At 44.3% G+C, this 18666-nt stretch overlaps 2 protein-coding genes across 2 annotated transcripts; one reads left to right on the top strand and one right to left on the bottom strand.

The window, feature by feature from the left end:
- Positions 1 to 803: 803 nt before the first annotated feature.
- Positions 804 to 3425, top strand: PDCD5 (programmed cell death 5; the record flags this gene model as incomplete). Its single annotated transcript, XM_010161627.1, has 5 exons — positions 804 to 844; positions 1523 to 1584; positions 2043 to 2134; positions 2366 to 2437; positions 3378 to 3425. Coding segments are annotated over 5 exons (315 nt in total), but the record flags the coding sequence as incomplete, so codon positions are not given.
- A 4067-nt stretch (positions 3426 to 7492) lies between these two features.
- Positions 7493 to 17107, bottom strand: LOC104517076 (ankyrin repeat domain-containing protein 27-like; the record flags this gene model as incomplete). The annotated part of the gene is made up of 8 exons (XM_010161625.1): positions 7493 to 7768; positions 9980 to 10052; positions 10611 to 10692; positions 12048 to 12156; positions 13005 to 13166; positions 13753 to 13872; positions 15023 to 15220; positions 16963 to 17107. Coding segments are annotated over 8 exons (1165 nt in total), but the record flags the coding sequence as incomplete, so codon positions are not given.
- Between the last annotated feature and the right edge of the window lie 1559 nt (positions 17108 to 18666).

Raw genomic sequence — 18666 nt, 5'->3', positions numbered from 1 at the left:
CACCCGCCGCGGGGCGGTGGCTGCCTTCGGGGCGCTTTGGCCTGCCCCGTGCCCCGGCCTGCGAGTCCTGCTGCTGCCTTGGGAAGCTCAGTGCACACCCCTTCCCTCTTTGACCTTCTTCCATGCCACTCACAGTTCTATGGATTACCATCGTCCCTGTTTTCAGAGCTGCAGTGTACCCATCTCCTCACTGTTCCGTGAAGGATCTTCCATACCTACGATCAGCCACATTTCCTCTCTGTATGCTTTTCCATTCTGCTTTCACACTTTGAAATGATGCCTTTGAGATTTGAGGTGCAGATTCAACATAAACTATCTTATTTTCCTCTTTTTTTTAATTTATTTCTGAATAGTTATCTCAGCTGCCTATATCAGCCCCAAAATAGCATGCTAGGATTGTGTTTTCTTCTCTGTTGATAAATAAAAGGTGTTACGTTGAATGTCATTTGTCCTTAGCTTACCTCAATGGGTTTAACATGCTTTTGTCTGTTTTCTGGGGGCTTTGGGAAAGTTTATTATCTTGGACCTAACGGGAAGGCCTTTTGTTGTCCAAACCCACAACCTGTGGATAGATCCAGCAGCGCTGGTAATCCCGCTAGTCTGCGTTACTGTTTTGTGAGGAAAGCACAGCAGGGTCAGTGTATTCGCTAGGGCAGCAGATTCTCTCTTTCAGGACGTCATCCACGGTCAGACGGGTTCAGCGGGCAGGTTTAGCTTACAGTGACTCTTCTGGAATATTGAAACATACTGTCCTGTGTGGAATGGTTCTGGATGATTATATTTGTTCTGATCTCGTTCTTTAGGATCCGTCTGGCGATCCATCGCAACAGGAAGCAAAACAGAGGTATAAATGAGAACTGCTGACTTCTGTCTGTTAATGCAATGGGAACAGGCTTTCCTAGTTGACTGGATTTTTCTGGGACATCCACCGCCCTTGAAAATATGGAACAAAAGGATTCCTATCAGAGTTTAGGGTGGAAACAGTGTTTAGTATTTGCACTGTGTGGAAAATTGAAAATAAGTGTTCAAAGAGCTGGACGGTGCACACAAAGTTTGCGTTAACTGAAATGCCAGTTCTGCAAACACGTAGTCAGATACTGTAAGTATACGAAGACTTACTGAAAAATTCTAAGTAAATAATGAGGTTTGGTTCTGCCTTGCAATTGCACAGACTGTTCCTTATGCCTGCTGTACCGTACGCTGCCTCTGGTGAAATTCCATACGGAACTGAATGGCTTCACAGTGGGTAGCGTGGCTTTTGTCCTTGGGATGTAAGAGTAAATGGCCATAAGGTGTGATAGTAAACTCCCATCTTGGTTTCTCGGAAGGTGGTGTCAGCTGTGTGACTTCGGTAATGTCCACAGAGCTTCTTGTGACAGGGAGCGCGTAAAGAAATGACGTAGATGTGAGGTGTGAAGGGACCTCAAGAAATCACAGACACGAATCAAGTGTCTTCTGGTTTGCGCGCGTTATTAGGTGTTTGCAATCCCGCTTCTAACGTGCGGTTAATTTTTCTCTACAGGGAAGCAGAGATAAGAAACACCGTTTTAGCTCAAGTCCTTGATCAAGCAGCTCGTGCGAGATGTACGTATCCAAGTCGCTTTCTAAGAAACAGTTCCCATCTGGTGTACTGCAGTGCTGCTCACACCCAGCACGTGTGTGCTTGCACAGGGGCCACACCAGAAAGATGCTGGTGGTGATGGGAAGAGTGTTGCAGCTTTTCAGCTGGCGATAGCGGTGATTGGAGGGAGGGGGTAAACTGATACCTGCATCACGTTCATCAGGTTTTTTAAAATTAATATTAGGAATGGTAGTAAGAGTCAAAATTAGTTAATCTAATTAGGAACAAATATTTAAAAGTAGACATACAAACATACAACTATCTTGTAACTTTATATAAATGAAAATGCCATTTTCAGTTTATTTCATGACTCTGGCATGAAGACAACTGTGTCATGGGGAGGTTTGTCACTTTTTAATGACTAGCAAAAGTATTTGAGTATGTTTTAAAACAAAGTGAGCAGAGCCTGTTTTTGTTGCAGTAAGCAATTTAGCACTTGTGAAACCAGACAAAGCAAAAGCAGTAGAGAACTACCTTATCCAGATGGCGAGATTTGGACAGCTAGCTGGAAAGGTGAGTTATGTTTTTCTTTCGTGTGTGTACTCATTTCAAACCTAATTCACTCTAAAAAATTGGATGTTTTTAATATCTGTATATTAAATAACTGAAAAAGGCAGCGAGAGCTTCCAAATACTGTTACATAATTCCACCAAACACCTTTTATAAGAAGGCACAGTGTGATTCAGTTCTTCGGTACTAAGCATCTCAAAATGTGTTTATATGGCTTTTCTTTTGCTTCCCTAGGTATCGGAACAAGGTTTGATAGAAATACTTGAAAAAGTCAGTCAGCAAACAGAAAAGAAAACAACAGTAAAGGTGAGCTTCACTTCCTGCATGCAATTCTGCTGAAAAATAGAGCAGAAAAATCACACGTACGGGGCCAGTTCAGGGTAGAGCTTCACTTTGTATTTACCACCCGTTACCTGCACTGGGAGTAAGTCGTAACGGTCCTTACCAGTAGTACAGTCTGCAGGTACCCGCGCTGGGGGATCAGTGTGGCGGTGTGAGACAGTCCTGTCCCATCACGCCAGGCAGGGATCTGGGGGGCGGGTGATGGGGTGAATGTTCTGCTCCCCTGTCACATGCCCAGCAGGGCGAGGGTGGGGATTCTCCCCCTCTACTCTGCTCTGGTGAGACCCCACCTGGAGTGCTGCATCCAGCTGTGGAGCCCTCAACATCAGAAGGATATAGACCGGTTGGAGCGAGTCCAGAGGAGGCCACAGAGATGATCAGAGGGCTGGAGCCCCTCTGCCATGGGGACAGGCTGAGAGAGTTGGGCTTGTTCAGCCTGGAGAAGGGAAGGCTCCGGGGAGATCTTATAGCACCTTCCAGTGCCTGAAGGGGCTACAAGGAAGCTGGGGGGGACTTTTTACAAGGGCCTGTAGTGACAGGACAAGGAGTAACGGGTTTAAATTGAAAGTGGGGAGGTTTAGATTAGATATCAAGAAGAAGTTCTTCCTGGAGAGGGTGGTGAGGCACTGGGACAGGGTGCCCAGAGAAGCTGTGGATGCCCCATCCCTGGAAGTGTCCAAGGCCAGGCTGGATGAGGCTTGGAGCAACCTGGTCTAGTGGAAGGTGTCCCTGCCCATGGCAGGGGGGTTGGAACTGGATGGTCTTTAAGGTCCCTTCCAACCCAAACCATTCCCTGATTTTATGATTCTGTGTCCTTTCTCAAATGTCCCGAGGTTGACAGGCTTGCTTTTGTGTTGGATTCACCACGTCCCTTCTGTTTTCACCGCGCACATTTCCATTCTAGTTCAACAGAAGGAAAGTACTGGATTCTGATGAAGAGGATGATTATTGATACTACTGTCAGACCCCCTGCCAAACAGAAGTCGTGGAAAAAGGCAAGATGCTGTTATCAGGCAGAATGCAAGATCTGAAAATGTTTACGCTTCTTTACTTTTTTTTTTTTAATGAAAAGGCCAACAAATGAACTTGTCTTGTAAAAAAGAAGGGGATTTTGTAACTTAAATTTTTGTAGTAGAAGAGGCCTGAACAGTGTGGGGTTCCCCACTGCTTCCTTAGCATGACCGTTTTGTTGCCCCCTGCTCAGTGTGTCAGCTACGCGCTCAGCCGCTGCACACGCCTAGCCTGCTGCTGTCGGAGGTACCACAGCACGAGGGGGAGCCTAAGGACGGCTCCGCGCTTCACACTTCCCTCCAGGCTCTGAATCACAGAACTGTTAGGTTTCCTCGGCCCCTGAAGGAAGCTCCTCCAGCAGCTCACTGGCCGTCTCTAAAACCAGGGGAAGGTGTGGGAGGATTTCCTGCCAGGCAGTCTGTAGTGAAGCTGTAACCAGCGCACAGCTGAGTGCTCCCCTGTGACATGCTCCGGCTGTCCCAGAAAAGTTACCTGTGTAACCCAGCCCTGACCAGACACCTGCTCTCCTGTGTTCTTCAGACTACCTCCGTCTTTATCAAATGGCTGGAGTGTTTCTTACCTTGAAAAACACCGTTTTCCTGAACTTCCCGTGACTCCCGCATGCCTAAACTAACACTGAACTTGTGCTACACGTTTATCCGAAAACATGGTTATGGGAATAGGTAGGACAAATACTGTAACGTGCCGATCAACACTCTACCGCCCCAAAACCCCTTTCTGACATAGCAGGACAGGAACATGTATGATCCCAGCTGCGGCGGTTTTTGGAACCGAATAAAACTGTTTAAAAAAGCGAGCACTGGTGCCTCTGGTGTTCCTCCTGTGGGAGTGTGGTTAAGAAGCATTTAAGCAGTTGCTGTTTCCGGGTGTTGATGCTCACCTGCATCCTTCTGGAGACGAAAGGGGCCGCGCAGCAACCCGCTTCGCGGACCCATCGCGAGTGTCACGAAGTCGACGTCGGTGCAGTTGCACGACAGCGCGCTGGGGGAAGCGTGCAGGGCTTCTCCCTTCAAATCCTCTCCCAGTTCAACCTTGGGCCACGTACCCTTGCAGGTTCAGTTTTCAATTACAAGCTTGGTTTAGCACATCAAAGGAAACTTGCAAAGTCGTCTTTTACCTAAATAACTTGTCAGTCGTTATCTTTCCGTTGTTCAGATGAGAGTGGGACTGTTTGGCATTTAAGTGCTTTTTTATATACATACACTGTACGTCCAGAATGCCTGGAAACGGGCTTTATCCTAGACTGAACACGGGATAAAACTGAAGCATGGCTCGGGCACTTAAGCAGCCTGAGGCTGACAAGGGAGCTGTTCTGAGACTGCAGGAGACTAGAAGAGGCAGGTTAATTAATAAATCTGTACTTTTTCTATAAACTCTAAGGAAAAAAATACTCTCCTGTTAGATGTTTTAAAGTGCAGATTTTGTTAAACACCAGTAGGCAGTGTGCACCAAGTCTGCATCATTTCCCGAGTAAGAGACGGGCTTTTTCTGGCAAATTTTACATTTCCTGGGGGGGAGAGTTTTTCAAAGGCAAGCACTACTTCAGTGCTTGGCAAATTCTGAAATTCCAAGAGTAAAATTCACTAATAATCACATAACCATGCCTTTCAAGGCTGAAACGTGGGAGTGGTGCAGCTGCGTCGTTGCTCGCGCCGAATAAAACAAAACACTTCATCTCTAAAATGTAACAGTATTGAACAGGTGGTTTTCCATAACCTGTTGTACTCCAAATTTGGTTTTAGTAGAAAAACAGCAAGTAAATTCACGGTTCACATCCTCTGATACTTCCATCTAACCCTTTTCGAGGTCATTTCACAACCTGCCTTAAACTGGCTCCCAAAGCTCTGCTACCGCCCTACGCGTCGGGCCCTGACGCTGACCTGTGCGTCCTGGTGCTCGCCCACGTGCTCCAGTTGAGCAGCGTACCCCGGCTACGCTCCGCCGCACCGGCACCGGGAAGCCAACGAGCTGACTTTTCTCGTCCGTGCCGCCAAGAAGCCTTAAGGATCACTTCGTTAAATGTGTGGTATTTAAAACACAAGCAACATCTCTGCTGCGTAGGTTGGAAATGAGATCTATGAAAGTTTACTTCATCTTAAACTAGACAAATAATATCGAGGTTATTTTTGCTTGGTTTTTCTTACCTTTTCCAGGTAAGGATAAGTGACTCTAGGTCACGATGTCACAAGAAGAAAAGACACTGACTTTGTATCTTATCTTGGTCTTTCGGCTTGTAAGAGCTGCCCATCCATCCTACTTTCTGGTTTTAATGGGAATGGAGAGCTAGAGAAGGAAGTTAGAGGTGAAAACGTTGAGTTTCACTGACAGTCCTGTACTGTGCACCTCTGCCTTAAACCCAAACCCCCACGACCTGACAGCAATAATCCATGAATGCCGGAGGGAAGAGGGAGAGTCATAATGAACGTAAATTCCAGCAGATCCCGCAATTTACAGACGGACACAAGTGACACCTCCAAAAACAGACGCAAGGGAATCTGCGTTCAACGCTTTGAAAAAAGCACTCAAAGGAAACGGCATTTTCAAGAGCTATTTTACTGCTTTTTTCTTTCCATCATTTGGCACAAATCCAAGGCACATCAGAAAACCAGATGAACTCATAAATTAGAAAAATAAACACACGACCCTCATCTCCACGCGTGCACTCGCTGCACCTTTCGCCTCTTCCATTAAAAAGTTCTTGGAAAAAACTCGCGGGTAGGCCTGCCAGCTTGGCACTCTGCCAGGCAGCTGGCCAGGCCCGCGGTTAAAAGACACAGAATCACTCATACAAACAGTTTCCGAAATACAGCGCAAGCTGGACGGGAGGAGCCAAGGCTAAAAACCACTGCGCTGTGAAACCCGGCGCGTGCTATGTACACGTCCTGCTGCCGTACCCGAAGCGGTCAGAAGATCGAGTCCAAGTCTGAGCAGTCATCTCGGTTCCTTGCAGCTTTCCATCGGTCAGCGATCGCCTCCAGGAACGCGCTTGCGCGCGGCCTGTTCTGACAGACGCTACCGATGTGAGAGGCACCTGCCAAACATGGAGCTTCACCTTCCTAAGGGCCTGCAGCACCCCCTAAGCTGCAGTTCTGCCTGCAGGTGTTGCCCAGGTTCAGAATTGTGGGTATTTGTGCATTTATCCAGGACTTGCTTCACAGTAAGAAAAAACCCAACCCAACCAGCCAAACCCCACTCAAAACGACTTTGTGCGCCCTTACGCACACTTTTTCTGACTAGGCCGTGAGCCCAAAGTTTACCTCTCTCAAGGGCTCTCTACTCTCTCCCAGTATCTTGGCTGTGTAAGAACTTGAACTTGCAGACCCCGTACAGGGGAGCATCGCAAAGAGGTCAGCAGGGTCACGTCCCTTCACACTGACACCACGTATAAATCTCTTTGCAAGGTGCTACCGACTCTTCTTTTCCCAGTTACTGAAATACACAGAAATATATACTATAATGGTGCGTAAATTTACAATAAAAATAGAGACATTTCAATTACCTCTGGCAATAAATACCTCGGGATCCAATATATCTTTATATGTATACTTCTCCAACTTAGTGATAAAAACCGAAAATGCACAAATTATTCAAAGACTTTTAAAAACAAAGTGGGCGGCTGAAAAATACGCTTCAGGGTTTCATTTGGTTTACTGTTACACAGAATTTTTTAATAAGTGCTAAGTAGAATAGCAAAGTAATTTTACTGTCTGCACCTCGGTACGTCCCTGCTGAGGTCAGTAACGATCTGGCTGAGTGGTTACCTCCAACGTACGCAGGATTCAGTCTTCCAGAGTGCTCGGAACACCCCGTTTGGGATTCAGTCTTCCAGAGTGCTCGGAACACCCCGTCCCTGCTGAGTCAGCCGCGCACCCGTTCTGAAGGCAGGCCTGCAGACGCCCCCGAATTCTGACACACAGCGAGCGAGGGGCTGCTCGAATGACCACCACCTAGTTCCTCAGCTTCGGACATCAAATTCGCGCCTCCCTGTCAGTGTTTTGAGAGCAGATCCTCGCAGCAGTCTCTTGATTGTGAAATACTTGCGTTTTGAGGGCTGGATGAGCCGTCAGCGCTGGCATGCTCTGCTGGCAGTGGCACGTTGACTGTATGTCTTCGGTGCATTAATTTACTCCTGTGAGGAACTTCCATCACGTCGTCACGTTTCACACACTCACCGCTGCATCCTGTGTCAGTAATCTTAACTTCGCTCTTGTCCAGCGTTTCGACAGATTTTAGCTTGGTTTTATCAAAGCTCTTAATTGCTAACTGTGAGGACAGGAAAACGGTACGTTAAAAGCATTGCCTACTTCCTCACAAAAACGTCAAATGAGTATTGTTTGTCTTGAATTATCACATTAATTTCACTGTATTCTCCATACTGAGAGCACAGCCAAGGACTGAGAATATCACACTTCGCAGGACAGTAATTATATTTAGCCTACGTGTGAGAAATTAAGAAAAGGCCAACCTGCCCAGGCTACGCACACATCAGTACCAGCACCGAAAAGGTCGTGGAGGCATTCCAGAACTTATTTTCACTGCACTGTCCCAGCATCATCCTCACTCTTCTCAACACCTTTTGTAATGCAGCTATTTCTTTTAATGCAGAGAGGCTCACCCAGGCCCTTCTGAAGGCCACAGCAATAACTCCCTGCTTCCAGCTCTCACCTGTCAGGGATGAGACACCCACCCTCCTCACCTCCCCTTAAAGACTCTTTTTGGTCATTCCAACCATTCTTAGCTTCCATTTCCATATCTGCTCCTGACTTTTCAGAATGGGTGGCTCTCCCTGGTTACTGGCCACTCTGCAAATGGCGAAATAACTAAGGGAACAAAGAGGATCCAAGCGTGCTAATGACAGAATTTCTAACACAAGAACTAAAGAAGAAATTCACCACGAAACCCTTTTACTGAAATAATGGTGGCAATCTTGAAAAGTTTCAGACCGAGATAATCCATGTTTAAACCCACTCACAACTTAGAGCTGTGTAACCTGTACATTCACAAAGCCATGACAGTCACAGAATCACAGACTGGTTTGGGTTGGAAGGGACATTAAAGACCATCCAGTTCCAACCCCCCTGCCATGGGCAGGGACACCTTCCACTGGACCAGGTTGCTCCAAGCCTCATCCAGCCTGGCCTTGGACACTCCCAGGGATGGGGCATCCACAGCTTCTCTGGGCAACCTGTCCCAGTGCCTCCCCACCCTCTCCGTGGAGAACCTGTTCCAGATGTCTGATCTAAACCTCCCCACTTTCAATTTAAACCCGTTACCCCTTGTCCTGTCACTACAGGCCCTTGTAAAAAGTCCCCCCCAGCTTCCTTGTAGCCCCTTCAGGCACTGGAAGGTGCTATAAGGTCTCCCCGGAGCCTTCTCTTCTCCAGGCTGAACAAGCCCAACTCTCTCAGCCTGTCCCCATGGCAGAGGGGCTCCAGCCCTCGGAGCATCTCCGTGGCCTCCTCTGTACCGGTCTTTATCCTTCTCATGTTGAGGGTTGCACACAGTTCAAGTGCTATATATCACGGTCACATGTACCTGCATGACATGCCGCCTTCAGCGATCCAGTTATAAAATCTAAATCCCACGTTTAATTAAATAGTGCGATATTATCATTAACACTAGGAAGGATTAATAAATATTACAGTTTTATAGCATTAATTTGGCATTCTCAAGGCTGTTTGCAAACACTAGATGTCGTAAGGACTCTATGCAGAGAACACAGGTGGAGATGAGCAGCACAGTCCGCACTTCCAAGGCTGGGTCAATCCAATAATGGGCAGCTACTGACCCAACCTGGTAGAAAACAGTTTTAGTTTGAATAGGGTAGTTTTTCTCTTGATTTAGTAAGGTGAAATGGCTCAGCAGAAGGTCGAATAAGAACCAAAGCCAGCGTAAAGGAGGAAGAGGGAGCACATGCTCTGGGTGGAGGGCAGCATCCCACAGTCAGGCAGGCGCAGGGTGCCACGGGACCCCAACCAGGGATGAGTTGGTTACGTGTATTTGTGTCACAGCTGACACCACACCACGCACTTTGCTATCACCCTTGCACACAATCTCCTCCTACAAGCAGACCTACCATGCAACCCCCACCTTTAATCTACTGAAAATTTTCTGTCTTGTAAATAGCATTTCTGCTTGTCTGCGGCTCTGATAAGCTGCCGAGTTTTTCCAGCCTTGGAATACCCTAGATTTTGCTGGACACGGCACAGAAGACAAGGCAGAGATGAAGCCTGCACTGAGAGGCTTAGGAGAGGCTCAGAAGTACGAAGGGGACGTTTACGAGGTGCTACAGAAGCACCACTGAAGTGTGAACAATGACGAAACATTAACAATTTAGCAAACAGGTCAGAACTTCTGGGATTCACCAACCACCACTAGTAGAACCTTCCTGTTACAGGCACCTACACTAACAGCAGACAAGGCAAACGGTTTTGCTGTCTTAAACAAGTAACTCGAACAAGTATTTTCACTTACCTGATGCAGTAACTGATAGTCAAAATTAGGGACACTTTTATCTCTTGTTATTGTTCTCCGTAAATGTTTTGCTCTAAAACACATTTTAAAGAAATTAAATTTAATTAGGCCAGTCTTCCCACAGAGGTCCGACCACATAACCCCACAAGGTGGCATTATCTCAGCAGAGAGAGGCCCCTGCCTGGCACCACCACCCCAGAGGGACAGCCTGGGGCTCCATCCGCCCTGCGTCCTCATCGCAGAGCGCACGTTCACGTTTACACAGACCACAGGCAACACCCACCCACCGAGTGAAGGACTCAGATAATCTTTTTAATCAGTCTGGCTCTGAAATTCTTAATTTATGGTACACCGAAGTATTAGTGCAAAATCAATTTCAGCCCTTTTGTAAGCACTGCTCTGCCGGCCAGCTTTTCCCTCCTGCTGCGCAGCACGTCGCTGCTGCTCACCACCAGTGAGCCCACAGCATCCGCCTGGGCGTGCGAAGGTGGAGGATTAACATCCACTGTCAGATTAGTCACACGTGACGTGCACCAAGGCTCAACCCACTCTGGGGCTTTATTTACAGCTGTGTTTCTTGTTTGCTTATGGGAAACAATAAACGTACTTCTGGGGAAGCGTCTGCGCTTACTTGTTAAATCTGTTGATGGACTGGACCAGCTGAAGTTGTCTGCCTGTGGGATCATCGGCTTTCTCACATGGCTTAGAATTCACTAGGGGTTTAAAAGAACAGGCAGCTAAAATTAAAACTGAGTCACACTGAGGAATTAAAAAAACACAGTACTGAATGAAAAGAGGTATCTACTGACACTACATTTAAAATTTCACAGTAAAGCTGTAACAGTAATAATTTGAACCAGAGTCACCATTTATCTTTGGAAATCTTAAAGCATTTCAAGTGGCAGGAGTAAGTGTTCTTCATCATATCAGCATGACTGGCAAAGCTGCTGAAGAGTCCGTGTAACTCCGGACTTCGAGGCCCTTTATTCCCATTTTTACAAACCTGAATTAACCCAGAGAGGCTATACCACCTCTTCATTAGTATCACTTGGTCACGCCTCCTGCTGTTCCTTGAGAACTACTCTCATAACATATGGAAGGACTGTATCAATCTTTGGCATCAGCAGACTGTGATTAATTTTGGGTTTGCATTAACGAAACATTCACAGTCTTTCCTAGGGAAGCAGGTAAGAGTTATTTTGCAAAGCCTAACTGAAACTCACGGATGCTGAAATGGGCACTCCTGCCCCACCTTCCCTGATTCCTGCTCGTGCAGCCCGTCTTCCTTCCACAGTGCTGTGGCAGGGGGTCCCCTCTGCTACGCGGCGCTGCCTAGCTCACCACACCACGCTACGCCCCTTGCCCCAGGTCCGTGAACTGTATCAGCTTGAGAATCAACCTGAACAACTTCCGAGCCAGCGTTAAGGGGAGCAGTGGACCAGCAAGACGAGAAGCTGAGGATGGACGGCGGTAGCACCATCCCTTTTAAGCGTCAGCTCAGCTGCGATGTCAAACTGTGCCGTGTGCCTCAACACATCTGCTCAGGCTGCACCGTGTGCTGCTGCCGCTTACTGGGAGACGCTCCTCTGCCAGCTGTGCTTAAGGGTGTAGCCAGTCCCCTTTGTAGCTCCTATTCCTCAGCCACAATATGCGAGACAGTGACTAACAGAAGGGTCGCTCCCTTCCCCTAACCCGTTTTAACCCATCAATGTGAATGACGACCAGAGGTGGTTTCAATTAGCCTGTTTTACTTTGCACTGAAATGGACAATCATTACCTGGCTGATTATCTCATCTCAAACGTGACATGTTTTTTAACTTCAAATGGTTTTGTATATAAAAGTCCCACACACCCCCAAAAAAGTGAAAACTGCATTTGCGGTGATGTCATGACAATAACACACCTGCTGCACTTAGTTATAGAATTTTAGGGGTTGCCTGTAATAAATACACAGAATAGTTGTCTGTTCTTTAATTATAGGTAAATCAATTATATAAAATACTTGACGTAGCTGCACACGAATTCCTAAATCCCTTTTTATTCATACCAGTGGAAATAGGACATGTACCTTTTTTTCTTATCTTGATAGTAGTATGCTGCTCACACTCCTTGTCTCTCTCTGCTGATGTAGGTACATAGCTTGGTGCTGTTTCCAGCAACTTACTGATATTTGAATTCTTAATTTTAAAAGTTTCCATTTTCACCATTATTAAAGAAAAAGAAAAACATCAGTACAATTTAGGATTCTAGTCTACGCAGAGTGTGCTTATTAACTGCTGACAAAATGAATGTAACACACAGAGAAATACCTCATGATAAATACAAACTTTAAACGCCATGACTTTGAGCCGGGACAAAAATCAGTTGCAGTGTAAGAGAGTGATGACTTTGAGGTCCTGACCTACTCTTTTAAACTGTATTATTTATGGTTAAGCTAATTTCAGCTTAAATGGTGATACGCATACTAAAATTGGTTCAGTACAGAATTTTGTGGTCATTATGCTAAATCTCAGAGGCTATTTAAGCACATAAAGATAGGGACCATGCATCAAATAATTTAAAGAGTGAAATAGTTCTTTATAATTTAGTATTACCAATTCTGTTATTGCTGTTAATAAAGAGGAAGGTCAGAGTTATTGGTGACAAGATAAAAGGTACCAAAAGGCACGAAGGGCAAAAGATGCTAGCAGTGTCACTGATCAGTGACAGGTGTTCTTGTTCCTACATTCAACATTTCTGCTCTCTGCCATTACTAGCATAGGTTTTAATGTCATTTTCATGCAGGTATGTGCTGTCACTCTTTCTAGACTCACCCTTTTTCTCTAGGATAACTTGTTTTGGAAACACAGCAGGTTTCATATACATCGTATGGTCCACTCAACAATACACAGGCATCACACTAACTGTTAAATACAGAAGTCTTGGCAAATACCCTTGTGACAAGTAGTTGTATTTGATTTCTCCCTGACATTATGCCTACAGAACTAGGGAAATCCAACCTCAGAGGCGAGCTTTCTGCACTCACCGGCTCGGCGCAGTCCGCGGGGGTACAGTTCCTTTCGTTCCTGATGTGCGTCAAGGCACCGTTCTGAAGCAGCAAGCCTACCAGGGCTTCATTCTTTCCTGTCACGGCCTCGTGCAGCGCCGTATTCCCTTTGGCATTAGAGAGGTTAACAGAGGCTCCGTGCTGGACAGCAAGATGAAAATGAAGTTAGAATGGCAGAGCAGTATGAAATGGGGACAGCACATTACTGGTCTGGTTTTCTCTCCTTTTCAACCTGTGAATGACAATGCAACAGAAGCCTTGTAGCTGCACACGAAGGCAGAAAGCACGTGCTAGCAATCACCAGCTCAACAATGAGCCACCTGTTCATATTAGTTTCACCTCTCTCATGGCCACAATTTCATGCATCAGCTCATTTCATTTCTGCATGGATCTACCGCATATTCCAAGCTTAAGAAACAGTGAACAAATCACAAAACCCATAAAAAACCCCTGTGTGACAGACTCATAAGCAGGAAAACCTAACAGCTGCCACAAAAAAAGTTCCATGACAACAGCTAGCTGTACAATAGTATTCATCTAATATTTATCTAATAAAAAACATGAAGGGGAGGGATTGAAAGTAATGAGACAACAAATACTCTTATTTTTCCCCCAAGTAGTTTTGACAGAGAAATGCGTAACTAAAAATACTGATCCCAGGTACTGGGCAAGCATTGATACCACATAAGAAACACTATTCTGAACGTTCTGTTTTCAGTGATCTTACCTGTATCAACAAGGCAGTAGTCTCATACTGACCATTCAAGCATGCATAAATTAAAGGAGTATTTCCATAGATATCCTTTTTATTTTGTTTAGCATTGCAATCCATCAGACACTTCACCACCTATTGAAAGCAGCAACAACGCTTTAAGATAGCAGTTAACCATAATCATGCAGTGAAAGCACCTCTTTATTTAAAAAAAAACCAAACCAAACAACAAAAAATTTTTTTTGAAATCTAGAATGAAAAAGAGATGGAAGAAAAAAGGGCGGAGAAAACAAGCCCCACCTTTGGCAAACATGATAACCACAAGCATCTCTTCCTATCATACTCCTTTTCACACTTAACCACACACTTTTTTTAAAAGACCTTAAGCAACTGGAATAAAGCCCAGAAAATAAAACTGGAGGTATGTGAAAAACATATATAATCAAGAACTTAAAACATTAAAACCAAACCATGACAACAGTATCCATTCCTTTGCAAACTCATCAGAACACTTGGAAGGAGTTCTTGATGCTGTAAACACCTCATGAACTAACCTTCACTGACCTGCCAGTCTGAGTCGTACGCTCCTCTTCTCCTTGCTTCCCTAGTGCTTTGTCTCCTCATCATCTTCACAATTCCCTCAATTTTTTTCCTCTTGCAGTCCTCAGCTCCTTATTCTTAAACCCCTAAGTTTTCCACTTCTCTGCATATTTCCATTTGCCTGTCTGTACCTGCTTTTTCATGAGCGTTATTTTTCCCCTCTCGTTTACTCTCCCTCCTTTGCTACTAGCTCATGCTTCTCCTTCACTGCTTATGCTCCAGGGATGAGGTTATCTCCCACCCTCAGAGCTCCACTGGGCTCATAATCTACTTAAATGAGTTACTCCACTGAAGATACAGGAAATATTTAATAGTGTGAGTGTTGAAGATACCAAGTCTACTGCATCAACAGGGTAAGCATCATAAAGAGAAAATGCACAGGAAGATTCAGCTGCACAAGGTATGTTTAAAGCGTTTGCTGTATGACCAGAGCTGTCCCCAGCACTTTACCAAACCGTTATTTCAAGTCATTTAGACAGAAAAGGTGCCTACTGCAACCGTTCCGGTTGACAGATCCCCTTTCTGTCTGGAGATTTTAGACACCGAAAGAAAAAACAGAATGGCCGAACTAATTTTCACTGTTACTGGTTCAGTCTTGTTGATAATCTGTTTGTAACTTCACCACCACCAAAAAGCCGTTTTGTGAAGTGTGAAGCTGCTTGCGTTTATGAAGAGGCTCAGTTACCTGGAAGTGACCTTTCTGGCAGGCTAAATGAAGAGCTTCGGCGTGTTTGGCATTCTTGGCACTGATACTGGCTCCGTGTTTCAACAAGAGAGAGACAAGTTCGGCGTGTCCATACAATGCAGCCATGTGCAATGGTGTAAACCCATCTTGGTTGGAAACGTTTACCCCAAGTCCATTTGCGGAGATCCTTGCAAATTTCTGTTGAGGAAAATACACAACAAACTATATAATTAATCACAGTACTTTTGTTGACCAAAAAGTAGCCAACTACCTGCTAAGTATACACAAAGCAGGTAGATGGGCATTACAAGAAGTTCTGCTACAGAGCCTAATTTGAGATCTTCAGGAAAAGTTAGCAAACCAGAGCAGCTTGGCAGTGTTTTGCAACAGAGCAATGAGTTTTAGTTTTCCCTCTTTTCTTCCAACATGACAGCTTTGTGGAAAGAAATGCCAGGCAACTGCTTATGACATAAACAGAAGGTAAAACAGCACAGGTTGAGATGGAAGCAAAACTCTACAGTTCTGCATAGCTGTTAGGATGCTCTTACACATGGAGAGTGTTCGTATTCGCTGTTACTTTCATTTATACAGGCATTTATGCTCTCGGAGACAGGCACTACACACCTATTTTACAGCTACATGAAGCTTGAGGCAATCAGGATTAAAACTAAAATTAATTTGATTCATGTGGGCGTAAGGCTGGCCCAGAGAACAGACTCCCGTGGGGAGTCAAGATAAGGAAACTACCTGGAACCCCGCTTACACGGCAGTACAGAACATCCATTTTCACTCTGCCTGCAAGCTCTGTAGGTGCCTAACAGTTAGAGCAGTAGGCAATCTCTCTTTCTGCTTACCCTCAGTGTGCTTTTAAATGTGTCCCTACCTAATACACTGGGTCAGAGGAGTTAACAAGTTCCTTCTGCTCGTCATTCAGTAGGCAAGCAAACGCCACAGGAAACGCCATCCCTTCCCCTGTTATCAGTAAATACTCTGGCACCTTTGGCGCATGATCTCTGTACGCAGGGTGCACGGACACACGTATCAGAGAGCAACACACAGTGTGAATGTGAAGCATTTAAGGACAAATAGCATACTCTCAGCCTGAACAAAATAAACATAAGGTAGCAGTGAGGAATTTAGAAGGAGTTAAGCCATCTCCCATTTTCTCTGTTAGGCAATATGGATAGTTACCTCAAAGCAGCCAATGCACTGAAAATTTATACTTTGGTTTATTTCATAATGACTTAGCCAGTTATATATACCTCCAGACACAGTAACGCATGTTCTTCCTGAACGGGAAGTAATTGCTGTTCTACTTCCAAGAAGCTGGGATCATTCCTTATTTAAATTAATTTTTTTTTTTTAAGTATTGTAAAGCCTGATTCTCCTCTGCAGCCATAAGCGGAAAGGAAGTCTTTGCAATTGTACTTACTCTCTGAAGAGGTTTTAGATACAGCTTGCATGCAAGATGTCATGCAATTAAAAAAAAGACTGCATTACGTTGACTGTAGGATTAGCAGGTATTCCTTGCTAAACTGATTACTAACAGCTCAGTACATAACTGTCATAGTTAGCAAGGTAAACCATACAAGAGAACCAGAAGAAACTGAGGCTTAAAAAAGATTTTCCCCATTTATTCAAAGCTGTCCAAACCTTAGTGACAGCAGTGCACGTATTCTAAAGCAAACTGCAAGGCTTTTTAACTCCGTTAGATACTGAGCAGATCCTTGAACAATCTTCCCATACTCAAAATTTTCTACAGTTCAATTAAAAAAAGAACAATTTCATGACATCAGACAAACTCTGTTAGAATCTGTGTGTATTAACAGCTTTTTAGACAGGATACAGAGGGGTCGGGCAATATAAATGCTATTTCCCTAGAGCTAAAAGTTACATCACGAGAATATAAATTATTCTTTTTACAGAACTAATATTCCAACCTTTTGTGCTGGCCCACATTTTGAGCACTGGCATAAGGGATGGCAGAATTCCTGTTTTGATGTACCAACTGTGTCGTCCTCATCTTCTAAGTCTTCTTCCACCCATTCCAGGAGATAACGTACCTGGCAGAAAAAGCAAGTCCTCCTTTACAGAGTCCAAAGGTTCCGTGTCCTAATAAATTTGCATGTGTAGACAAGTAAGATGTTACAAGCATACACGTGTGACTACCTCAGGGAGACTATACAGCTTTCTCCTGGCATCAGCTGCCCACAGGCCAAATTAAAAAATCAAATGCTACTGTTGACAAAGCAGCTAGAAAGTTCAGCAATTACAGCAGCGAAGTAAATGACAAATGACTTCCTGCTGCCTCATCAAGACTTCAGTGTCCACCTATTCTCCAACCCTCCAAACCCTTTTAGCTCAGAAGACTTGTGCCAGCTCATTTTGATGCAAATTTTGTTTCATCTTTTGCTCTGACAAACATAAGAAGTGACAAGGATGATGACATTTCACTTCCCAGGAGCTTGACAGAAACATACTTTGGGAATAAAGTTTAATTCTTTCTATACAGATATTTCCTCTATACTGTCCCAAAACATTTCTTTCTCACTATAGATATAATAAATTTACCAAAATGATCTTTCAAAATGTAGAATTAGTTGCCATTGAGTCAGCTAATTAAAGTAACTGTCACTGATTGACATAATTATCTCCAATCGAAAGCACACTGGCTTTTTCAAATGAGCAGGTGCTACCATGATGACAAAGGTTGTTTTCTGGCTTCCTGAACAACCACAATTTTATTTTTAAAAAAATCTTTCAGTTTCATAGCACACTTTTTAACACCTCTTCTTGCAAAGCTCAATTGGCTGCCAGAGCGGAAAGCTACAACAGCACTAATGACCCCACTTCTGCTTCTGTTCCTATGGAGACAGACCTCAGGCTGTCAGAACAAGGTAAGAGTTTTTAAATAACTGTGGTTTTTTAATAGACATTCAAGCTGTAACCTTTGCTATCCAAATGGACAATTCCCTTTGTAATGAACAGTTTTACATGAACCTGAATAATGTGGAAAGTAAAGCCACTAAAAATAAGGTGATTCTGTCATCTGAATGCACAGATTGTATTGTTGGTATCTGTTGAGCACTGTTAGACATTGATTTTCCAGAAAATTACAGCACTAAATTTCATTTTATTTAAATATTTTCATGATGCAGTTTAGATTTTCACAAAGTCTGTGAAAAGTTAATTGTAATGCATTCATGTTTCCTGCTGGCCAGAAGGCAGCAAATATCACCACTCTGTGTGTCGCTGCTTCTTGAAATGACTTAAGGGCTGACCTGGAAATAATTACTAAGATTAAGTTACACTGTGCACTAGGATAGCGGTATTTTCTTCAGAACTGAAAGTTCTTTCCTCTATCAATTGATAAATTGTTTCTATCATCTAACTGGGATAAACTAGGAGAATCAATATTAATATAGTATGCATTTTGTGAGGCAGGTTTTGTGATGTTTCATTAGCACCGGTAATGCCTGGTACATACCACCTGAACAAATTTTTCAGAATATGTATCCAGCAGAGAAACTCTGCATTCTCACACGGTTTCGGGATTTTGTTCTAAACTTGTGAAGATTTGCATCAGGTGATTCATAATGCAAATCATATGATTTGCATTTAGGTGATTCCCTCCTGAAGGGAAC

This window comes from Eurypyga helias, unplaced genomic scaffold (assembly GCF_000690775.1).
Source record: "Eurypyga helias isolate BGI_N326 unplaced genomic scaffold, ASM69077v1 scaffold24451, whole genome shotgun sequence".
Taxonomy (NCBI): domain Eukaryota; kingdom Metazoa; phylum Chordata; class Aves; order Eurypygiformes; family Eurypygidae; genus Eurypyga; species Eurypyga helias.
The sequence above is the reverse complement of the archived record's forward strand: the minus strand, read 5'-3'. Positions and strand labels throughout refer to the sequence as shown.